Source organism: Scyliorhinus torazame, chromosome 19 (genome assembly GCF_047496885.1).
Source record: "Scyliorhinus torazame isolate Kashiwa2021f chromosome 19, sScyTor2.1, whole genome shotgun sequence".
Lineage (NCBI taxonomy): Eukaryota > Metazoa > Chordata > Chondrichthyes > Carcharhiniformes > Scyliorhinidae > Scyliorhinus > Scyliorhinus torazame.
Genome location: NC_092725.1, coordinates 72,978,824 through 73,002,504, shown reverse-complemented (window position 1 = coordinate 73,002,504; position 23,681 = coordinate 72,978,824). Strand labels below are relative to the sequence as shown.

Below are 23,681 nucleotides of genomic sequence, written 5' to 3'. Positions count from 1 at the left end.
AGAAGGTCGGTTGTTGGGTTTGTCCGGGGTGGAAGCCGTTCATCGACTTCTTCGAGGAGAATTGAGGCGTCAGCAGGGGGTGCAGGAGATAAAAGGGTTAAAATGGGGAAGGCAAGATGGGAGGAGGGAAATGCCTCAATAAAAATATTTTTTTAAAAAATCAAAGATGGAAAGTCAACAAAACAAACATAATTAGGGGATAGTGAGATTTTTATGTGCATGTTACTCTGTAGTGGCAAAGCAATTAATTGATCCCAGTGTCCCTACGATAAAGAGGGGAAAGATCAGTCAGCTTTCCAGATCCTCATTACTTTTAATCAATATTTGAAATTGGACTTTTGTGCGCGTGTTTTATTTAACAGTATCCCCCATGGCCAAGTAGCCTATGAACATTCCTCGAAGGAAGACTTTGCTGGAGTGCAGAGGGTACCCACTCTAACATGAACCATGAAAGAGGGAAAAAATGACATGAAACACACATGTAAAGGGAGATATTTTTACTTTCATCTGTTAAATAAAAATAAATCTTTAGACTGTTACAGCCTAAGCAATAAACTTGCACTTCGCATGATAAAACAGCATATATAATACAGGCAGGTCATCTCTACGGCAAACTCAAGTGAAGTCAGTTGTCAGAGAATGTGCTGATCAACCAGACAATTCTTAAAAGAAAATTAAGTAAAATGTACTGTGCATTAATACTCATGGATCTTCTGTGATATTATATCTACAAATAGTTTACAATCGTAAATACAAGTATGTAAGCCTCATAATGGAGCGCATCCACATTAAGGAAAACACACATATAACCTATATCCAATGGCTCTGCTGAGCAAATGTTGTAGAATGCAATGGAAGTAAGCAAAGGTTTTCTTAAAACTCTCCGTTAACTGTTCTCTACTGCCATTTACTTTTGTAACAGATTTCTACAGTATTGGGTGAGTGGCAAGCCATGCATCTTCAGTGTAGCAAAATAAACTAGCGACGGGCAACAGAAACAAGAGTTCCCAAAATCTAAGTGTACACCCACACAGTTAATAATGGCATCAAGACTCCATGACCCACTTTGCTGATAGCTCGCCAGTTTACCCAGTGAACAAGTGCAGCCACACGAAGCAGGAGAGCCCCAGGTTTGATCTCCAGTCTCAGCAGAGCAAAATGATCTTAACTGGTGTAATAGTGTCCACTCGAGATTCTGTTCCTGAGTACCATCTAGAACTGGTGAGACTGGTTGGTAAGGTTGGCGGTACTGCCTCTATTGTCAAGAAGGCTGAAACGAGTTATGTGTCGGAGGCTGTCTGATACTGAGAAAACAGTCAACATCTTTAGACAAAGAACAACATAGAAGAGGACAAATATAAAATGTGCTGTTCTAGGGGTTCCTTTACAAACCAAAAATAAGTCAAGTTATGTCCAAAAAAATTCTGAATCTAGAACCTCCAAGAAAAGGGTTTCCTCTGGGTGCTGCAGTTTCCTCCCACAGTCCAGAAATGTGCAGGTTAGGTATATTGGCCATGTTAAATTGTCCTTTGCCCAAAGGTTAGATGGGGTTATGAAGGGGAGGAGGAGGAGGGGGTGGTGGGGGGGGGGGGGGGGCGGAGTGCACATGGGTGGGGTATTCTTTCTGATGGTCGGTGCAGACTCAATGGGATGAATGGCCTCCTTCCGCACTGTAGGGATTTTATGATTCTACAGGGATGGGATGGTAAAGTGCTGCCTGCGTGCGTGGTAATCAACGCACACCACTTCCCAACTGCTCCCCACTGCTGCATTAACAAACAATTGTTGCTTTAGCTTTTTAAAAAATAAATTCTTTTTTTCCCCAATTAAGGGGCAATTTAACGTGACCAATCCACCTAGCCTGCACATCTGTGTGTTGTGGGGGCGAAACCCACGCAGACACGGGGAGAAAGTGCAAACTCCACACAGACAGTGATCCGGGGCCGGGATCGAACCTGGGTCCTCAGCGCCGTGAGGCTAACCACTGCACCACCGTGCCGCCCCTGTTATTGCTTTAGTAATTGCTCTCATTTATTGGACAGCAGAACCTATGCTTGGTTGCGTTCAGATTTCCTGTGTTAGGGATTAATAAACTATCCCGGTTATTTTGATATATTGCTTTGCGGATGCTGGCAGGATAAAAAAGGATGGCCCATTTCTGGTTACTTGCTGTGCGTGGGGATTTAGAGCTTTGTCATCTGGGTATTCCATGCAGGATTCCTCGGCACTGAAACAGGGAATCTTCAAACTACAGCAGCAGAATAAAATTAGCACTTCAAACAGAAGAACCTGATACCTCTTGGAAAGGGAAATATCAGAGCATATACCTCCATCTTTCCATAGAATCCCTGAAGTGAGCCAGTTGGCCCACTGATTCTGCGCCGACCCTCTGAAAAGATACTCGACCTAGGCCCACACCCCTCCCGATCACCTTTACCCTGCGCATGGATCGTGGCCAAACCACCTAACCAGCACATCTGAGGACTGTGGGAGAAAATCGAAGCACCAGGAGGAAATCCACGCAGACACAAGGAGAACGCTCAAACTCCACACAGTCACCCAAGGTCCAAATTGAACGTGGATGCCTGGCACTGTGAGGCCGCAGTGCTAACCACTGTGCCACTGGGCTGCCCCTTGTTAATGAATGGCTGGCTAAGTCTGGAGTTTCGTACAGGACTCCCTTGTATGTCAATTCCTCAGTCCCACTACTCCCATTCATGAAATCAGTTTAATGCAGATCATGACATTGCCCGCAGGCAGTTTCTAACCAGGAATCTAAAGTTTCGAACACTAACAGCTCAGATACCTCCTGGTGTTAAACTTCCTGGGCAGTTCAGTTGATGTTAATCACAGTCTCAACACTCGAGTTTTTTTTCTTAATTGTCATGATTCATGCAATAGATTTATCTAGATAGAAGGGTACTTAAATATCACATAAATCTGAGCATTAAAAAACTTCCACAAATCATAGGCTTAAAGCATGAGTCACTGCACACTGTGTGACATGCATGGTAAACGAGGGCATCTTTTGTGATGTGCAATGGGTAAAGGAACCTGACACCTGAATGCGCTTTATTCACAAAATGTCTAAATTGGGAAACATCGGAGTATTATTTTTAAAACCAACACCATTGGTTCTTAGTACTCCACGGTCCTATGATTGTGAAGAAGGAAAAATAACTCTTTGAATCTGTTTTCTTTTTTAAAAAAAGTGACTTCATTAAAACATTCCCCTCTTTCTGTCACTTAAGATCTGCTGCTCTGCTTCTCTGTAAATTTGCCATGAACTGGAAATGTAGCAAGAACGTGGACCCAGGGGAAGTATTAACTCACCGTAACCCAAAGGAATATTAATTGGGAGCTGTGCAGAGAAACACTCCTGCAGCCTGCAGCCCTGCAAACTCACAGATTAATGGAGCAGCAAGGGGAATAGGAAAACTAGGAGTTTGTCTCTTTTTATGCTGACTCAGGATGGGATGTGGTGCTGCCGTTTAATATATAAATTAAAACAAGAGTGTCTCAGGTGAAGGGGAGCGTGAAAGCGGCACGGTGGTGCAGTGGTTAGCACTGTTGGCTCATGGCGCCGTGCAACCGGGTTCGATCCCGGTCCGTGTGGAGTTTGCACATTCTCCCCATGTTTGCATGGGTTTCACCCCCACAACCCAAAGATGTGCAGGGTAGGTGGATTGGCCACATTAAATTGTCTCTCAATAAAAAAAAGTGTCTCAGGCTCAAGTAAATTTGATGCAGATATTAGATGTTGCTGGTCTTAACAATGCATTTGTTGGCTCATACATCCAATTCAGCTTGTGCCTCAGAAATGTTCTTCCACTTCAGTTCGAATTTAAAAACATGTCAGTGTTTAAAAACTGGCAGTGCAACAGTGGCAGCTTAAGTTGTGATTGTGGGGGGGGATCTCTTTTATTGCAGCACTACATCATTAGTTTTGCTGCTTTTAATGTCACACCACACTTTGTCTGCTCATCTCTCTGCTGTATGTTGGTGTCTCTGAACATCTGTGGCCAAAGTCAAGAAAAATCCCCTCAGAGTCTGTACCCATCGATTCCAAAATGTTGTCCCCTGCGCTGTCAGGACTGGGTGAGGCCGTATGTACCAAGGAGGGGCTACTTGACAACTTGAAAGCATTGCCTTGGTCAACTCTGTGATCCTGAAGTTGGAAAGAATCCTGCTGTTGGCTGATGATGGGTTCGCTCCTAGTCTTGCACTGGAGAAGTTCATTTATGGTTTGTATGCTAGCACACTCTTGTTCTCCAGGCAAGTGCTTCCGTGCTGCTGTGGCAGTCATGACAGACACTGGATCGATAGTCGGGGTAGTGGCGCAGGAACTGAGATTTAAATAGCCTTCAGACTCGATGAAAGTCGTCATTTCTGATACAGAGTGTCTTCTGATACTGGTGCCATTGACCAAACTCCCTTCGCTTTCATATTCTGCGACTGGGGTCAACATCGGGTTGTTGTAGCTCTTCGAGCGGACCACTGGATTCTTCGTCAGAATTTCACTTGATTTGGAACAGCGTGGAAATAATCGTTTCTCTGTGAAAGAGAAATATATAATTGATCCTTTTAACAACAACAACAACAGTAGTCAACAAACCGAGCAAGGCTACTGCCAAGATTGAGATTTAGGAGGGGAAATAAACAGCAAACCTGACTGCAAACTCACTAAAGCATACACAATGGTGTCCATTGAAATGGATCAATTCTGACAGACAAAATGAATGAATGCCAGTTCAAACGAGTGAGGCCTGACAGGTCTCAGCAACACTTCAGGTTTCAGTGAGACATTGGAACTGAAATGATAAAGTAGGCTATGATGTAGCTTCGTCGACTGGAATAATAATTTGTTCTTGCATTATTTGCACTCAACAAGTCAATTTTATTACCATAAAATGACAAGTTGTTTATTAAAAGTATCATCCAGTTTGTTTTTCTTTAGGTCCCCTCTATGCTTGCTGAGTATTGACAGAAGTTAGAAAGCCAGATTATGGTTATCTATTGTAACCTGTCTTACACAATAAATACAATACCATTAGCCTGTTAACAGACTCCCAAGAGCCAAAGGTGAATAGCATTGTCATGACCAAATTATTTAAAAAACACGTTAATATCTTTATTTATACCTTATATCCAGTGAATAACCGTATTCTCCAAATATCTCTTCCAAAAGCACTCAACAGTACATTTCTATAATTTACTTTTCCCCCTTTCTCAATATTTTATCATTTGTGATGGAAACCTGGTTATGAATATCTTACCCAGAAAACATGCCGAGTGTGTAACATGTTCGCCCCCCGTGTGCAGACCGTATGTTCCCAGGTACGGAGACACCACCTTCTGTATCAGCAACTCCAACCGCAGGTAATCCCCTGATGCACCCTTAGATTCATGAACTCCCTGCAATAAAAGAAGTCAGTTCACTAGACTGGCCATGCTGAGTCACCATGCGTAACTCTGAACAAGAGAAAACTGATAATTGAATTAGGCTTTCCCCTTAAGTTTGTTGTTGCTGTCGAGAATGGAGGAGAATATCATTGTTATTGAAGGCTTTGTTTTTGCATACAATGCTCTATGTCACAGTTCTGTAAAAATGTATCTTTACCATCGTTAGAAGGATGTATTTTTAAAAGAATTTTAATAAACTGTAATCCCATTAAGATAATGGAAAGACTGCCAGCCAGCAGAATATAACTTGAATTCTGCCCCAAGTGGGATGTAAAGGAACACTCAACTTCCACAGGAGCATAAAAACTGATTTTTTACATTATTATTCTTCAAAAGTTTGAGATGAATTTAATTACCTGTTTTACAGCATAATAACTACAGCAGACATGACAATCAAATTCCTCTGGAATATACAGCCAGCAAGATTTCACCGTAAGAATTTTTTTACCAAGTCAGAGCAGAGAGAATGGAAGCTTATACTGAAAGCTTGAAAGAGCTGTCCCTCTTTCTCTGATGTATTGCGCATGGATATTGGAGAGAAAAGCGCATGGATATTGGAGAGAAAATCTACTGCAAACCAAGATCTTTTGGGATACAAAGTGGAAATCCACTACAAACAGCTACACCCAGGAAGACAACTGAACAAAGCGGTTGCAGCAGTATCGAGAGCTGCCAAAGGACAGTTAACTGTATATTACAGTAACTTCATTGCAGTGTTAACGTAAAAGCTACTTGTGACAATAAAGATTATTATTTGTTTACTTATTTTCTTCACAAACTGTAAAAAATCTTTAAGTCTACACTTGTATTCTACATCTGCATTAGTGTGTGTGGGGAGCCTATAGAACATGTGTGACGTATGAATGAGGGTTACAATTAATCTAGTTTTTTTTTTAAATTTGGAAGTAGGGTCAATAAACTTACCTTGTTTTTTGAATTAAACTCAGAAAACATGTTTGTTTAATTCTTTATAATCTGAAAGCGTACATCATGGGACTCCTGCAGCATTGGCAAAGCAAATCCTCGTTAAATTCACAACATAACCCTGTGGCAGCCAGACCTGGAGTGGTAAATCAGGGCAGCCAAACATCCAGCCCTCCTCATGTGATTGTAACACCATCTCCACAGAGGGAGTTCTCGACTTCAGTTGAGCTTCTCTGTGAGCAGCAGAGAACGTGAATGACAGGAATATGCTTGAAGGAGAAGTGAGGAGGCTGCAGCCATGTAGTCTGCATTTGTGATGTTTGAGGTAATCATGACTTTATTTTCACCTAGTGTGGGATTAGAGTGACTGGGATGGATGACACACTGCTATGCTAAAGACTGCACGAAACAGTTATCTGCAATGTTCATTAACAGTGCAGGAGTGGCGAAAACATGCCCTGTAGCCACCTGAGTTGGCCACTTCCCGACTTAAAATAGAGAACAGCAAAGGCTGAAGGGAAATTCAGCCAACACAGGCAAAAACTAGCAGGTGCAGGTTTACGGTGTATTAGACTCTGCAAAAGCCCAGACAGCATTGATACAAGCAGCCATCTGCATAGTAATGTAGCAGCCATCTACATAGCAATGAGCGATTCCCAGGAACAATCGAAACATTTGAGGGAAACAAAGCCAGCCCAGACTCCTCGGCGCCAGCAGGAGCCAACACAAAAGAGGTTAACGGACAGTTAAAGACCGCCCAACGATCAGGGAACAGCTCCAGTAATGGAGAAATCGAACCAAGCGATTGGAACGAAGTCCAATCACTTGAAACCAGGTCTGCCCCGAAAGGCGGGAAGCCCCTGGGGATTATAAAGTAAAGCCCCCCCAAGTTCAAATCGTCCTTCTTGACAGGGTCACTCAGCAACGCGAACCAACCCTTGACAGTGACCTGTCCAGCTGCCTCCAAAGAACGTAAGTTTCAAGTCAACGTTCACTACGAGATAGGCACTCCTAGCTACCAGTCCATACCAACTTTTGAATCCTGCAGACTCAGAACCCGAATGAAAGGCCATTTGTTCCCCTGACCTGGTGGGCCAATCCGAAGCTAAGTATTGGCCTGTTAGTGATAGAAATAGCTTAGAAAATAGAGTTTATGCATGAGTAGCGATTTACTGTGTATAATAAATGTGCTTTGATTTTGAATCTTACTAATTGGTGTATTGAGTTATTGATCATTACTCGAACTTGAACCTCGTGGCGGTATCATAAAGGTATCTGGCGACTCTAGAGCAATGGTATAAAACAGAGCCAATTGAACCAACCAAAAGTTAGCAACATATTACTGGCGACTCCGGTGGGACCCAATCTAGAAGTGGCTTAACCACTCCGGGAGAACCCAAAATTTGAATTAGAAATCCAATTGGGAACAGAAAAACCACAAGTGTTCAAGCAGTTCTGATCAATCCCCATAATTCGGAAGTGTGTTAATGCATGCGTAATTAACAGGGCGATAAAGGTAATACGGATATATTTTTTGTCGCGACAAAACTGTCAGGAGTTTGTATTTTGGAAAATAGCAAAAGCCGTACCCGTAATTACAGCACCGCCTTAATACCCCTTGTTCTCAATTTCAAGAGAAGCATTCAGATAAGAAATATGGCAATGCAGGCAATGTAACGCCTCATGAACCCCAAAGAATTTGTGGTCGCAGCGACCAGCAGTTGAGTAGGACAGTGTCCCGTTTGGGAAGAGGAAATCAGAAAGTACCTCAAAGGGAAAGGATGGCCCCTTTGGAGCGAATTCTGTGAAAATGAGGAAACAGGTCCCGGGAGTATAGGACATACTTGGTGGGAGAACCTGAGTGAGATTCACAAGAGCAGCTTAGGAAAAGCTCGCAGACTGATGGCAATCATGTCCTGTTTGGCACAATTGCGAGACAGAGAGGAGGTCGTTAGGACGCTCCGGAAAGAGATGGAAGGCATACATCGAATGAGCAAGGTCGGTGTCAGTGAGGTCGAGAAAGAGAACGTAGAGTTAAGGAGGAAGTTGGCAGCAAAAGACAGAGGTGGATGATGCCAAGAGGGCACACCAGTCTTGTCTGGCTCACCTAAGCAGCTTCCAATCTCAGTGCAAAAAGGCCCATCAGGACACGCAACGTGCAGTCCTGGTACGAGAGGAAACCGAGAAGCAGGTAGAGGCATTACAGAGGCAGTGTAGTGACCTGAAGGCAGCGTAAAGAGCACTCCATGCTACCACCATGGAGCAAAGACAAAGCTCATTAGACCACACGAAATGCCGGAAGCAGATTGCAGAACTGCAATCTCTGCTTTCAGTTCAAAAAGGATTCCAGGAAACCTTTGGATCAAAGTTAGATGAGGAAGACGGCCCTGATTGGGAAGAATTGAGTGAGACAGCGCAGAGATATGTTCAGGGAACATGTGCGCAGGGAAAGCCCCAGAAGAGAAAAGCGCCCCAACCCCCCCCAGAGCAGATAGTTCAGGCTCCAATGAACCCAGTCACCACCCACCGCACAGCCACATCGGATGACACGGAATTTCTGCACACCACCCCCTTAACAGTGACCCAATTACAGGACGCGTGCGATAAAATCAAACCGTTGCTCCCCACCTCAGACCCCCACCACTTCTTTGCCAGAGTAAAGCAGCAGGCTACCATGTATGGCCTGGATGAGCGAGAGCAAGTAAAGCTCACAGTTTTGAGTTTAGACCCTTCGGTCATAGCAGCCCTTCCCGACCCATAGAATGTAGGAGGAGGCACCCTTGCAGAAATGCATACCGCGATCCTAGACGTGATCGGGTATAACAGGGGTGACCCCGTAGATGGCCTCAATAAGTGCAGGCAAAAGAAAACCGAGCACCCCACAGCGTTTGCTGGAAGCTTGTGGATCCATTTTGCAGCAGTTTTCGGAGGCTTAGACTGCGCCCATTTGTCCCCAGACAACATGGCTAAATGGACCTGCACCCTTATCTCCCATGCCACAGAAACAGGACAAAAAGTTTGTGCGAATTATGATCCCTCAGAGGAGGCTCATAATGAGAAATGGGTTGTAAAAAGATTGTCCCGCACCTGGGAGCAGTCTGTACAATGTACAAAACAATCCCACGAACAAAAATCCCGAGGAACAGCAGGCAGAAGCAGACATACAAGTTAAAACACACCAGAACCCCGCATGGGTAAATGAGGGCAAGGACAGCCCCCCACAAAAGTCACAGGAGTGTTACAACTGTGGACAGTTGGGACACTTTGCAAGAGAATGCAATGCTCCACAAAAGCAACAGAGAGCAGACAGGCACTCTAAATAAGAACAGGACACAGCCAATACATAGCGTTAGCACCCGTTCAGATCAGACGGACCTGAACGGAACGGACTGACGGTGTTCGGGCTCCCCCAGTTGGGTCTGCGACACCCTTTGGGATAGGTCCGGCCGACCAGTAGTTGCAGCAAAGATACGGGGACAGCCCATCGAGTTTCTCTGGGACACAGGAGGGTCCCGCACCACAATCAATTCCTCTACCATGTTTCAAAAGGACACGTGGCCCACTACAGCCACCATCACCCTCAGCGGCTTTACAGGCCACCCACAGCAGGGACACATCACAGCCCCTGTACCCATTCAAATCGGCAACATCACCACCAAGCACCCCATAGTCTTATTCGACCTGCCCCACACAGCAGAACACATTCTGGGAATCGATTTTATGAATTCCCACAACATATCCTTTGATCCAGTCAACCAATGTGTCAAGAGAATGGCAAAATCCACAAGAGCCCCCGCAACGCTCACCATAGGAGAATATGCAAACAAGGTTAGCGCAGTAGGCGAATTTTAGTTTGACCCGACTACGATTAGCACGGACAAGCAGGTTAGGGCAGTTCTGCAGAAGCACAGGACAGCATTCGCGACCCACAAATAAGACTGTGGCCGGATGACTGGTTCAGTACAAATCACAGGACCTGACCCTAGACCCCAAAAGCAATACGGATTTCCCCAAGAGGCAGAGGGAGAAATCGCACAAGTTATCGACAGCTTATTAGAGCAGGGCGTACTTAGATCAGTAGCCTCCACTAATAATGCCCCGATTTGGCCAGTGAGAAAGCCCGATGGATCATGGCGACTGACCGTCGATTACGGGGAACGCAACAAAGTCACCCCCCGCAGTAGCCCCCACAGTAGCCACAAGTCCCGAGACCATGCTCAAGCAGGGACGCAATTCCCGATACTTTACGGTTTTGGATATCAGTAATGGATTCTGGTCCATTCCATTGGCAAAGGCGTGCCAATACAAATTTGCCTTCACGTTTAAAAATCAGCAGTACACGTGGACATGCCTTCCACAAGGATTCCACAACTCCCCCTCCATTTTCCACCGACAGCTGGCAAATGGATTATCAAAATTTTGTCGCCCCGAATGTCTGGTCCAGTATGTGGACGACCTATTACTGCAGACAGACACCAAGGCAGAGCACATCGAGCTTCTGTCAGAACTCCTGGAACTCCTACAGAAAATTGGATGCAAAGTCAACCCCAAAAAGGCCCAGATTTTGGAAAACAAGGTGATATATTTGGGAACAATTATCACGCACAGTAAAAGCGAGATAGAGCATAAAAGGATTGACTCGATTGCTAAATTGCTCCTTCCCCAGAACGTTTCAGCCCTCCGGTCGTTTTTAGGACTGGTTGGCTACTGCCGAAACCACATTGACGGTTTCGCCAGCAAGGCAGCACCCCTCTCAGACCTCCTAAAGAAAGGAGCCCCCTGGGAATGGCTTCCGCAGCATACGGATGCTGTGGACTCTTTAAAACAGGCACTCATAGCAGCCTCCGCACTACAAGTTCCAGACCCACTTTCCCCTTACGCTATGGAGATAGCAAGCACAGACCGCACCCTTTCGGCCGTGCTCCTCCAGGAACGGCACGAACAGTTAAGGCCCGTAGCTTACGCCTCCACACTTTTAGATGCTGTGGAGCAGGGATTTTCAGCCTGTGAAATGCAACTGCTCGCAGTTTTCTGGGCAGTATTTTTCTTACATAGCCGGACTGAACCCCATCACAATCCTCACAGAACACACCCCCACCCAACTTTTACTGGACGGACGACTTAAGGACGGTACAGTCAGTCAAATAAGAGCAGCCAGATGGACCCTTCTTTTGCAGGGACGAGACATCACTGTTAAAAGGACCAAGACCCACACTTTCTTAGCAGATAACCTATAGTACCCAGGCACCCCCCATGAATGTGAAATTATCTCTCCACACCACAACACAGGCCCCTTTATTGCGAAAACACCCCCCAGAAAGATAGGTAGTTCAACCCAGAGCCCCAAGCACACAGACACGTGCGAACCCATTAGGATATATGTGGATGGATCTTCCACAATATTAGAAGGGAAGCTCATAACAGGATGCGGCATTTATGTCAAGGACGCGCAGGGACACGCTCTAGAAGAAATCGCAATAAAACTTCCAGGACACTTGGGCGCGCAGGCAGCAGAGCTTGCGGCCATCGCATACATAGTGGAACACCCAGATTCCTTCCCCAGCCCAGCAGACATATACTCGGACAACCTCTATGTCTGCAACAGCCTTACAGAATTCCTACCCCTGTGGAAAGCAAGAGGATTTGTTTTCGCAGACGGAAAACCCCTCCCCTCAGCACCATTACTCCGCCACATTTTAGAAAGAGCACAGAACAGGACCTTTGGAATCATCAAAGTTCATAGTCACCATCGTTCCTCCCCCCCTGGAAATGTAAAAGCCGACGCATTGGCAAAAGCAGGTTCCAGGCACGGATATTTTTGGACACCCCCAGAGAGCGCACCAGTGAATGCAGTTCAGGTCTCGCAGACTAATATTGAGGATTTAGTGCAGGCCCAGAAGCAGGATAGCAATCTCAGGGAGATTTTGAAAGGAACATTTACGGCACCCTATGATAGGTTTAGAAATGCACTGACCACACATGACGGTGTGGTGTTAAAAGACACCCCTTATGTGGTTCCTGAACAGGACAGGAATCAACTGATTTGTTTATTCCATGACGGTCATGGACATCAGGGAATTGATCCCACTACAGGCAGCTCTGTTGGTGGCCGAGTTTAAAAGATGTAACGCACTACGTTGAGAATTGCCTTATCTGTGCCCAGAACAATCCGGACAGATATGCCAAAAAGGCTCAGCTTAGTCACACCCGACCCGTTAACGGCCCCTGAACTAACCTCCAGATCGATTGTATTGGACCATTACCCCCTTGCAGGAATGGTTATAAATATGTACTCGTGGTGATAGACACTTTTACAAAATGGGTAGAGGCATTCCCATCCAGAACGAACACGGCAAAGACCACAGCCAAGATCCTAACCCACCACATCTTTACGAGATGGGGACTCCCCCGCAGCATTGAATCCGACCAAGGTTCCCAGTTTACGGGACGTGTCATGAAGAACGTCCTCACGATATTTGGAATCACCCAAAAATTCCACATAGCATACCACCCCCAGTCAAGTGGTATCGTGGAGCGCAGGAATCGGACCCTAAAATCCACCCTCAGAAAAATGGTCCAGCAAAACAACATCACTTGGGATTCAGTCCTCCCCTTTGCGCTGATGTTTTTGCGAAATACGGTTTCAACATCTACAGGTTACACCCCACACACCCTCATGACCGGACGCCCATGAAAGGCACAGAATTTTTATTGGGATTAGATTTGACCAGCTCCGAAGTGACGGCTCTCACACACAAGAAAGCAGTAGAACTGGTACAGAATGTTAAAACGGCTCAGCTAGCAGCTGCCGCACGATTAGGCACACGAAAGAAACAGAGCAAGGCCTGTTTCGATAAGACAGTGCATGCGACTGAGTTCAGTGTAGGACAGAAAGTCATGCTCTCCGTATACAACCCCAGCACATTCCTGTCATCTAAATATTCGGGTCCGTACTCCATTGCGGACAAAGTAAGCCCTTCCGTCTACAAAGTAAAGTATCCCAACAGAAAGACTGCGTGGTTCCATATCAACCAGCTTAAGGCATATGGAACACAGTCTAACCACGCACATCACGTCATGCTCGATGCAGCAGACCACGCCCCACCCACAGCCAACGTAACCCTACCCTCCCCCAACACGTCCAGCCCAGCCACGGACTTAACCCCACAGACTGCAGCAGCAGCGACAGCGACTGTGACTCGGACAATAGCCACAGCACGCCTCCCTACTATCCCCATGCAACAGGACCCACACCCAGCGAATCTGACCACGATTCGAATGATCCCTTCATGATCACTTTCCTAAACAAACCCCACCACCAACCTACAATGACGACCCCGATTCTGTCCCCACAGAACTAGACACCATCTTTTGGCACCGAGATAACTCATACAGACTCGTCCGGATTGACGAGAGGGATCCCAAATCACACCATGCAGCCCTATCCGCCCTGATACACTCGAGAGTTTGGCATCCGGGAGAAGATGACGACTTTGAGTCTGACTCCCAAAACGAGAACCCCTTTGCGACCCTGTTCGCAACCGATAACTGAGGTGTCCAGATGATGTTTTAAAAAAGAACCGCTCGGGAGAAAACGGTGTCCTTTCTGAGGGAACCCGCAGCATGTTTAATGTTGTCTGTTAGTGTTATTGTTAAATGTTGTTTGTGAAATCGGAAATTTTTTCCACGGCCCCACGCCTTATTTTTCGGCCGAAACCTCTGAGAACTTGTCAGCACGCTCATCAGCAGAAACCTCAGAGCTTGCCAGACCCCCGTTCGTAACTGCCCTTCTGGTTCAAAGGAAGAACCAATATGGCAACCCCCCCACGATGACTATATTTCTTGCCCGTTCTTGTCGGTTGCTCAGGCAGTGGAGAAACGGCATTGGGACCCGCCCTGCCCGAGGACCCTTCTCTGGTCAGCTACCCTCGGGTAGAGAACACACGGCATTGGTCGCCGTTCTACCCGGGAATTCCATCCAAATCTTACCGGTCGCGGCCTTTACGCACCTCATTTTGGCAATTTTCGTTCAAAAAGTTGTGTTTTGTTTCAGGCGACCCTTAGATTGCCATCCCTATGCTATTTACATCCTCAAACAAATGGATGGTAAATCGCACAGTCTGCGAGACGGCTCGCACTGGTTCAGTATTTGTAAGTGTGTCTTGTCCTGAAATTCGGTTTTTGGAGAAAAAAAATGAGGGAGTCACACATAGTGACCAATTATAAAGGGAGTAATTGGCACTAAAGGACAGACAGGCTATCATACGAGATATTAAAACAAGGTAGTGACAGACACTATGCTTGATCCCACAGACTCCAGAAACAGAAAAGAAGAGAAAGAAGAAGTCCCTGGGGACTACAAAGTAAAGCCCCCAAGTTCAAATCGTCCTTCTTGACAGGGTCACTCAGCAACACGAACCAACCCTTGACAGTGCCCTGTCCAGCTGCCTCCAAAGAATGTAAGTTTCAAGACAATGCTCGCTACGAGATAGGCGCTCCTAGCTACCAGTCCATACCAGCTTTTGATCCCGCAGACTCAGAACCCGAACGAAAGGCCATTTGTTCCCCTGACCTGGTGGGCCAGTCCGAAGCTAAGTATTGGCCTGTTAGTGATAGAAATAGCTTAGAAAGTAGAGTTTATGCATGAGTAGCGATTTACTGTGTATAATAAATGTGCTTTGATTTGAATCTTACTAATTGGTGTATTGAGTTATTGATCATTACTCGAACTTGAACCTCGTGGCGGTATCATAAAGATACCTGGCGACTCTAGAGCAAAGGTCATAAAACAGAGCCAATTGAACCAACCAAAAGTTAGCGACAGCCAATAATGCCTAAGGTGGATCAGGCAAAATGTGGCCGGCTTGCAGCTGAAAATACTGCTACGCCCATGCAAATATCTTGGATTGGATTTGTTTATTGTCACGTGTATCGAGGTACAGGGAAAAGTATTTTGCTGAGAGCAGCTCAAACAGATCATTTACAACATCAAAATAAAAGAAAAGAAAAAGAAAATACATAACAGGGCAACACAAGGTACACAATGTAAACACATAGATACCGGCATCGGGTGAAGCATACAGGCGTGTAGTATTAATCAGGTCAGTCCATAAGAGGGTTGTTTAGGAGTCTGGAGCAGGGAAGAAGCTGTTTTTGAATCTGAGCTGTTTTTGAACCTTCTACAAGAGAGGTCAAACAAAGTAACCCACAACTACCCAATTGCAATAGAAATGGTGGAAAGCCCAAATTCTGCTTGAAAGGATCTACTGTCACAATGGCTTTGTCAGAGTCAGCACCTACAATGGTGGAAAAACATTTACAGCACACAAAAAAGGTAGACTAGCAATATATTTCAATTTTGAAATAAGAATTTCATTTGAGTACATACTGGCCAGAATATGATTATTTCAGGTTTAACTACCATCTTTCAAGTATTTAACATGTTCACTATGGATTTGAAAGGATTTCTCTTATCTCTACACATGCAGCACATCAATATATACGTGTCCCCTGACCCTGAATGTAACTATGGCTCACAGTGTGGAGATATACCGATCAAACTTTTAAGCTAACATGCTTCAGTTTTTAACCCCTGCAAGCGTTCCTGACTTTTGCACAGTGTGAGGGCAAACATTGGGCGAGATTCTCCACTCCCGCGGCGGTTGGGAGAACCGCCTGTGCCGCCAAAATTTCCCGGGCCGCCGGTCCGACGCCCTCCTGCGATTCTCCCAAGCGGCGGGAATGGCCCGGTCGAGTTCCGCGGGCCGGAGAATCGCCGGAGACACCCAAAATGACTATTCTCAGGCCCGGATGGGCCGAGCGGTCAGGCCAAAACGGCGGGTTCCCCCGGCGCCGTCCACACCTGGTCGCTGCCGTCGGGAACAGCGCGGGAACGCTGGGGGATCCTGCACCGGGGGGTACCTCAAATGTGGCATGGCCCACGATCGGTGCCCACCAATCGTCGGGCCGTCCTCTCTGAAGGAGGACCTCCTTCCTTCCGTGGCCCCACAAGATCCGTCCGCCATCTTCTTGCGGGGCGGACTCAGAGAGGACGGCAACCACGCATGCGCGGATTGGCGCTGGCCAACCGGCGCATGCGCGGGTGATGCCAGTTATGCTGCGCCGGCCGCGTCATCTATGTGGCGCCGCCTTTACGCGGCGACAAGACCTGGATAGATGAAGCGGCCACGATCCTAGCCCATTGTCGGGGCCTGAATCAGTCGGGAATGGGGCCGTTTCACGCCATCGTGAACCTCGACGGCGTGGGCACTTCTGCGCGGGAGTGGAGAATCCCGCCCATTGGATACTGAGTCAATTTTTAATGTGCAGAAATATGTTTTCATTTGGGGCACTGATGGAGGTCAGAACCACTGACTGCTTACTCAAGTTAGCAAACAGTTGGCAACTATAACAACTGAACTTGTAAACAGCTGAAGTACAAGCTGTCATAAACTTGTATTTCTCGGCCTATAATTAAATCGAGTGCTTCTCTGCTAATGGCTTATAAACATTTTGCAAGAGACTTTATGCTATTTAAGATGATCGCGGTAGCGACTTCCGGGTGCGGCGATGACCAGCTGAGTCGCACGTTTCGGCAGCTCCCGGTGGAACGGACTTTTGGGCTCTTAATAAGAGACCCAACGGCAATTTTAACGGCTAAAAGTACTGTGCGGTGAACCAGAAGGGAATCCCCCCTGGATACGGATGAAAAAAGGAGAGGAAGGTGGCCGGATTGCGGTGGATCCTTTAGAGCAGCGGCAAGGAAGGCAAGCAAAAACCAAGATGGCGTCGGAAGGTGGCAGTTTAATATGGGGCCCTGAGCAACACGAGTTTTTGAAACGCTGCGTGGAAGAACTCAAAAAGGAAATGAAGGAGGAGCTGTTGGCCCCGATATTACAGGCGGTCGAAGGGCTAAAGGTGGAGCAAAAGACCCAGGAGCGGGAGCTTCGGGTCGTGAAGGCAAAGGCTGCCGAGAATGAGGACGACATACAGGGCCTGGTGGTGAAGACGGAGATGCACGAGGCACACCATAAACGATGTGTGGAAAGGCTGGAGGCGCTGGAGAACCACGCGAGGAGGAACAACCTAAGGATTCTTGGTCTTCCTGAAGGTGCGGAGGGAGCGGACGTCGGGGCATATGTGAGCACGATGCTGCACTCGTTAATGGGAGCGGAGGCCCCGGCGGGTCCGCTGGAGGTGGAGGGAGCATACCGAGTGATGGCGCGAGGACCGAGAGCAGGAGAAATTCCTAGAGCCATAGTGGTGAGATTCCTCCGTTTTAAGGATAGAGAGATGGTCCTTAGATGGGCAAAGAAAACTCGGAGCAGTAAGTGGGAGAACGCGGTGATCCGCATATACCAAGACTGGAGTGCGGAGGTGGCGAGAAGGAGGGCGAGCTTTTATCGGGCCAAGGCGGTGCTTCACAAAAAGAAGATAACATTCGGAATGCTGCAACCGGCAAGACTGTGGGTCACATATCAAGGGAGGCACCACTACTTTGAGACGGCGGATGAGGCGTGGACTTTTATCGTGGAAGAAAAATTGGAATGAGCGGGTTATTAAAAAAAGAACGTTTGAAACAAAGTGGTGGGGCGAGTATGGGGGGCGAAGAGGGGGGTAAAAAGGGAGGAAAGAGGAGTTCTATGTTATTAATCCTGCGATGTGGTAACTTTTCTCTCTTCCACAGGAGGTGGTGGGGGGAGGAAAGGAGGTGGAGGAGATGGGGCGTTGGCCATTGGGGGCGGGGCCAAGGGGGAAGCGCGGGCTCGGTTCCCGCGCTAGGATAATCATGGCGGGAATAGGGAAGCAGGAAGGAGGGGGCGTCGCACGGTGCGAGCCGAGGTCACGGGGGGAAGCCGAGGTCGGCCAGAGTTTGCTGACTTCTGGGAGCAACATGGGGGGTGTAACTACGCTAGTGGGGGATCTAGCGGGGGGGGGGGGGGGGGGGGAGGAATTATTGGGCTGCTGCTGGGGAGAGGGGGGAGCTGGCATGGGGTGGGATGGGCGGGGGGGGCACCGCCTGGGGGGGACACAGCTGTGTGGGAACCGGGTGAGGAGCTGGAAAAAGGGAATGGCTAATCGACAAGGGGGGGGTAAAAAGCCCCCCAACCTGGCTGATCACGTGGAACGTGAGAGGGCTGAACGGGCCGATAAAGAGGGCATGAGTACTCGCACACCTTAAGAAACTTAAGGCAGACGTGGTTATGTTACAGGAAACGCACTTGAAACTGATAGACCAGGTGAGACTACGCAAAGGTTGGGTGGGGCAGGTGTTCCATTCAGGGCTAGATGCGAAAAACAGGGGAGTGGTATATTAGTGGGGAAGCGGGTAATGTTTGAGGCAAAGACTATAGTGGCGGATAGCGGGGGCAGATACGTGATGGTGAGTGGCAAACTACAGGGGGAGACGGTGGTTTTGGTAAACGTATATGCCCCGAACTGGGATGATGCCAATTTTATGAGACGTCTGCTAGGACGCATCCCGGACCTAGAGGTGGGAAAGTTGGTAATGGGGGGAGATTTCAATACGGTGTTGGAACCAGGGCTGGACAGGTAGAGGTCCAGGACTGGAAGGAGGCCGGCAGCAGCCAAGGTACTTAAAGATTTTATGGAGCAGATGGGAGGAGTAGACCCGTGGAGATTTAGCAGACCTAGGAGTAAGGAGTTTTTGTTTTTCTCCTATGTCCACAAAGTCTATTCGCGAATAGACTTTTTTGTTTTGGGAAGGGCGTTGATCCCGAAGGTGAGGGGAACGGAGTATACGGCCATAGCCATTTCGGATCACGCTCCACATTGGGTGGACTTGGAGATAGGGGAGGAAACAGAAGGGCGCCCACCCTGGAGAATGGACATGGGACTAATGGCAGATGAGGGGGTGTGTCTAAGGGTGAGGGGGTGCATTGAAAAGTACTTGGAACTCAATGATAATGGGGAGGTCCAGGTGGGAGTGGTCTGGGAGGCATTGAAGGCAGTGGTTAGAGGGGAGCTGATATCAATAAGGGCACATAAAGGAAAGCAGGAGAGTAGGGAACGGGAGCGGTTGCTGCAAGAACTTCGGAGGGTGGACAGGCAATATGCGGAGGCACCGGAGGAGGGACTGTACAGAGAAAGGCAAAGGCTACATGTAGAATTCGACTTGCTGACAACGGGTACTGCAGAGGCACAGTGGAGGAATGCACAGGGTGTACAGTACGAATATGGGGAGAAGGCGAGCAGGTTGCTGGCCCACCAATTGAGGAAAAGGGGAGCAGCGAGGGAAATAGGGGGAGTGAGGGATGAGGAAGGAGAGATGGAGCGGGGAGCGGAGAGAGTGAATGGAGTGTTCAAGGCATTTTATAAAAAATTATACGAAGTTCAACCCCCGGATGGGAGGGAGAGAATGATGGGCTTTCTGGACCGGCTGGAATTTCCCAAGGTGGAGGAGCAGGAAAGGGTGGGACTGGGAGCACAGATTGAAATAGAGGAAGTAGTGAAAGGAATTAGGAGCATGCAGGTGGGGAAGGCTCCGGGACCTGATGGATTCCCAGTTGAATTTTACAGGAAATTTGTGGACTTGCTCGCCCCGCTACTGATGAGGACCTTTAATGAGGCAAAGGAAAGGGGACAGCTGCCCCCGACTATGTCTGAGGCAACGATATCGCTTCTCCTAAAGAAGGAAAAGGACCCGCATCGGGTCCTATAGACCTAGTTCCCTCCTAAATGTAGACGCTAAGATTCTGGCCAAGGTAATGGCAATAAGGATAGAGGATTTTGTCCCGAGGGTGGTCCATGAGGACCAAACTGGGTTTGTGAAGGGGAGACAGCTGAATACGAATATACGGAGGCTGCTAGGGGTAATGATGATGCCCCCACCAGAGGGGGAAGCGGAGATAGTGGTGGCGATGGATGCCGAGAAAGCATTTGATAGAGTGGAGTGGGATTATCTGTGGGAGGTGCTGAGGAGATTTGGTTTTGGAGGTGAGTATGTTGGATGGGTACAGCTGTTGTATAGGGCCCCAGTGGCGAGTGTGGTCATGAATGGACGGGGATCTGCATACTTTCGGCTCCATAGAGGGACAAGGCAGGGATGCCCTCTGTCCCCATTATTGTTTGCACTGGCGACTGAGCCCCTGGCAATAGCATTGAGGGGTTCCACGAAGTGGAGGGGAGTACTTAGAGGAGGAGAAGAACACCGGGTATCTCTGTATGCGGATGATTTGTTGTTATATGTAGCGGACCCGGCGGAGGGGATGCCAGAGATAATGCGGACACTTCGGGAGTTTGGAGAATTCTCAGGATATAAACTGAACATGGGGAAAAGTGAGTTGTTTGTGGTGCATCCAGGGGAGCAGAGCAGAGAAATAGAGGACTTTCCGCTGAGGAAGGTAACAAGGGACTTTCGTTACTTGGGGATCCAGATAGCCAAGAATTGGGGTACATTGCATAGGTTAAATTTAACGCGATTGGTGGAACAAATGGAGGAGGACTTCAAGAGATGGGACATGGTATCCCTGTCACTGGCAGGGAGGGGGCAGGCGGTTAAAATGGTAGTCCTCCCGAGATTCCTCTTTGTGTTTCAGTGCCTCCCGGTGGTGATCACGAAGGCTTTTTTCAAAAGGATCGAAAAGAATATCATGAGTTTTGTGTGGGCCGGGAAGACCCCGAGAGTGAGGAAGGGATTCTTACAGCGTAGTAGGGATAGGGGGGGGCTGGCACTACCGAGTCTAAGTGAGTACTACTGGGCCGCCAGTATCTCAATGGTGAGTAAGTGGATGGGAGAAGAGGAGGGAGCGGCGTGGAAGAGATTGGAGAGGGCGTCCTGTAGGGGGACTAGCCTACAAGCTATGGTGACGGCCCCATTGCCGTTCTCACCGAAGAAATACACCACAAGCCCGGTGGTGGTGGCGACTTTGAAAATTTGGGGACAGTGGAGATGGCATAGGGGAAAGACGGGAGCCTTGGTGGGGTCCCCGATAAGAAATAACCATAGGTTTGCCCAGGGGAGAATGGATGGGGGATTTGGAATATGGCAAAGAGCAGGAGTAACGCAACTGAAAGATCGGTTTGTGGATGGGAAGTTCGCAAGTCTGGGAGCGCTGACCGAGAAATATGGGTTGCCCCAAGGGAATGCATTCCGGTATATGCAACTGAAGGCTTTTGCGAGGCAACAGGTGAGGGAATTCCCGCAGCTCCCGACGCATGAGGTGCAGGACAGAGTGATCTCAAAGACATGGGTGGGGGACGGTAAGGTGTCAGATATATATAGGGAAATGAGGGACGAGGGGGAGATTATGGTAGATGAGTTGAAAGGGGAATGGGAAGAAGCGCTGGGGGAGGAGATTGAGGAGGGGCTGTGGGCAGATGCCCTAAGTCGGGTAAACTCATCGTCCTCGTGTGCCAGGCTAAGCCTGATTCAATTTAAGGTGTTACACAGGGCGCATATGACTGGAGCACGGCTCAGTAAATTTTTTGGGGTAGAGGATAGGTGTGCGAGATGCTCGAGAAGCCCAGCGAATCACACCCACATGTTCTGGTCATGTCCGGCACTACAGGGGTTCTGGGTGGGGGTGACAAAGGTGCTTTCGAAGGTGGTGGGGGTCCAGGTCGAACCAAGCTGGGGGTTGGCTATATTCGGGGTTGCAGAAGAGCCGGGAGTGCAGGAGGCGAAAGAGGCTGATGTTTTGGCCTTTGCGTCCCTAGTAGCCCGGCGCAGGATACTGTTGATGTGGAAGGAAGTCAAGCCCCCGGGGGTGGAGACCTGGATAAATTACATGGCATGGTTTATAAAGCTGGAACGGATTAAGTTCGTCCTAAGGGGATCGGCTCAAGGGTTCACCAGGCGGTGGCAACCGTTCGTCGAATACCTCACAGAAAGATAGAGGGAATGGAAAAGAAGAAGGCAGCAGCAGCAGCCCAGGGGAGGAGGGGGGGGGGGGGGGGGGGGGAGGAGGAACCAGAAGGACTCTCAGGGTTGTTAATATATATGTATAATATGTATAGGTCGTTGCTATAGATAATTGTATATTGGACTGTTAAATCATATTTTTGGAGAGTGTTTATCTGAGACAAGGCAGTTGCCATTTAGTTTTAGTTTTTGTTATATATTATTTATTCTTTGTTTATAAAACAGGTCATTGTTATTTATACTGTTATATTATTGTGTAAAGGATACACAATGTACTGTGATGGTTGACCAAAAATTTTCAATAAATAATTTTTAAAAAGATGATCGCGGTACAGTGATAGAATTTCTCTCCTTTGTACTCAGTTTTTATAACTGGCACTCCTGGGGCCAAGTTTAACATGAATCTTATGCATGTCGAATATACCTCAGAGATAGCCTCCAACATGTCGCTACTCCATGTTCAGATGTACGTTGTGCTGAACTACGGTAGCTTTTCTGACATTATCCATCCTTGGTGCCTGAATAAAGACTCTTTGTAGTTTAATGACAATTGTGACTAACCTTGCACAATTTGCACTGTGGACACCTGCTCCCTGGGAAAACTGAAGAAACCCATTTCACGAAGATGTCTGGAAGACTCATTTTGATCTCAAACAACAGCTGAAAACCTAATTCTTTACAAAACATATATACTTTGCCAAGGCCCGAACATATGTTCGCAAATCATGTGAAGAAACAACACCCTCAAAAACATTTAGATGAGGTAGTGTTTCTGAAATTCAGCCTCACGACTATTTTTCGACTTCCTGCATCCAGGGCTTCAGGGATCAGAAACGTAGACAACGATATCAGAATTTTGCAGTTTTCTTTTTAGAACCCTTGGCATATAACTACCTGACACCCCAGCTACAGAAATGGGGGATATCCCAAAGATGTGCTGGGGAATCCCTCGCGGAGGTTCCCAGGTAAATGTTTACACGGCAATCATCCAGAAATGCTAACTTCCCTTCGACATCTGACCTACCAATTTAAATCACCAACTTTGGATGGTTCTGCCTGTGTTACACTAATAGTTACTCTGAAAGTGTCAAAAGAAATAAAAGCATTAACTTCATCGTAACTATTTAAAATACCCAGACTGGTCTCCACAAGGGGCACCCCCCACGATGGCTGACCCTGACCCCAACCCCTCCCGATGTCAGACTCCCCCACCCCCCCCCTCCCTAAACGATGTCCAACCCCTCCTCACACCCCAAATCCCATTCACTTACCTTCTCTATGGCCAGTTATTTTCAATGGAGCCTTTAAACCCACTTGCTTAAGGCAGCTAATTCTGTAGAAAAGGAGTTGTATCCTCCTTTGCTCAGATTCTTTCGAGTCTGATGCTGGACCCAGGGACCCGCTGCACTGC

The 23,681-nt window shown here is 47.7% G+C and overlaps 1 protein-coding gene across 2 annotated transcripts in view; it reads right to left on the bottom strand.

Moving 5' to 3' along the window:
* Positions 1–482: 482 nt before the first annotated feature.
* The window catches only part of LOC140396215 (proline-rich protein 5-like), a 174,045-nt gene continuing 150,846 nt past the window's right edge, over positions 483–23,681 (bottom strand). For both annotated transcript variants that reach the window (XM_072484532.1, XM_072484531.1), the window contains exons 8-9: positions 5,277–5,415; positions 483–4,554 (exon numbers count right to left, since the gene is read on the bottom strand). In XM_072484532.1, the coding sequence (XP_072340633.1) occupies positions 3,962–4,554; positions 5,277–5,415 (732 nt within the window). In that variant the 3' untranslated portion in view covers positions 483–3,961. The remainder of the gene's footprint in view (positions 4,555–5,276; positions 5,416–23,681) is intronic.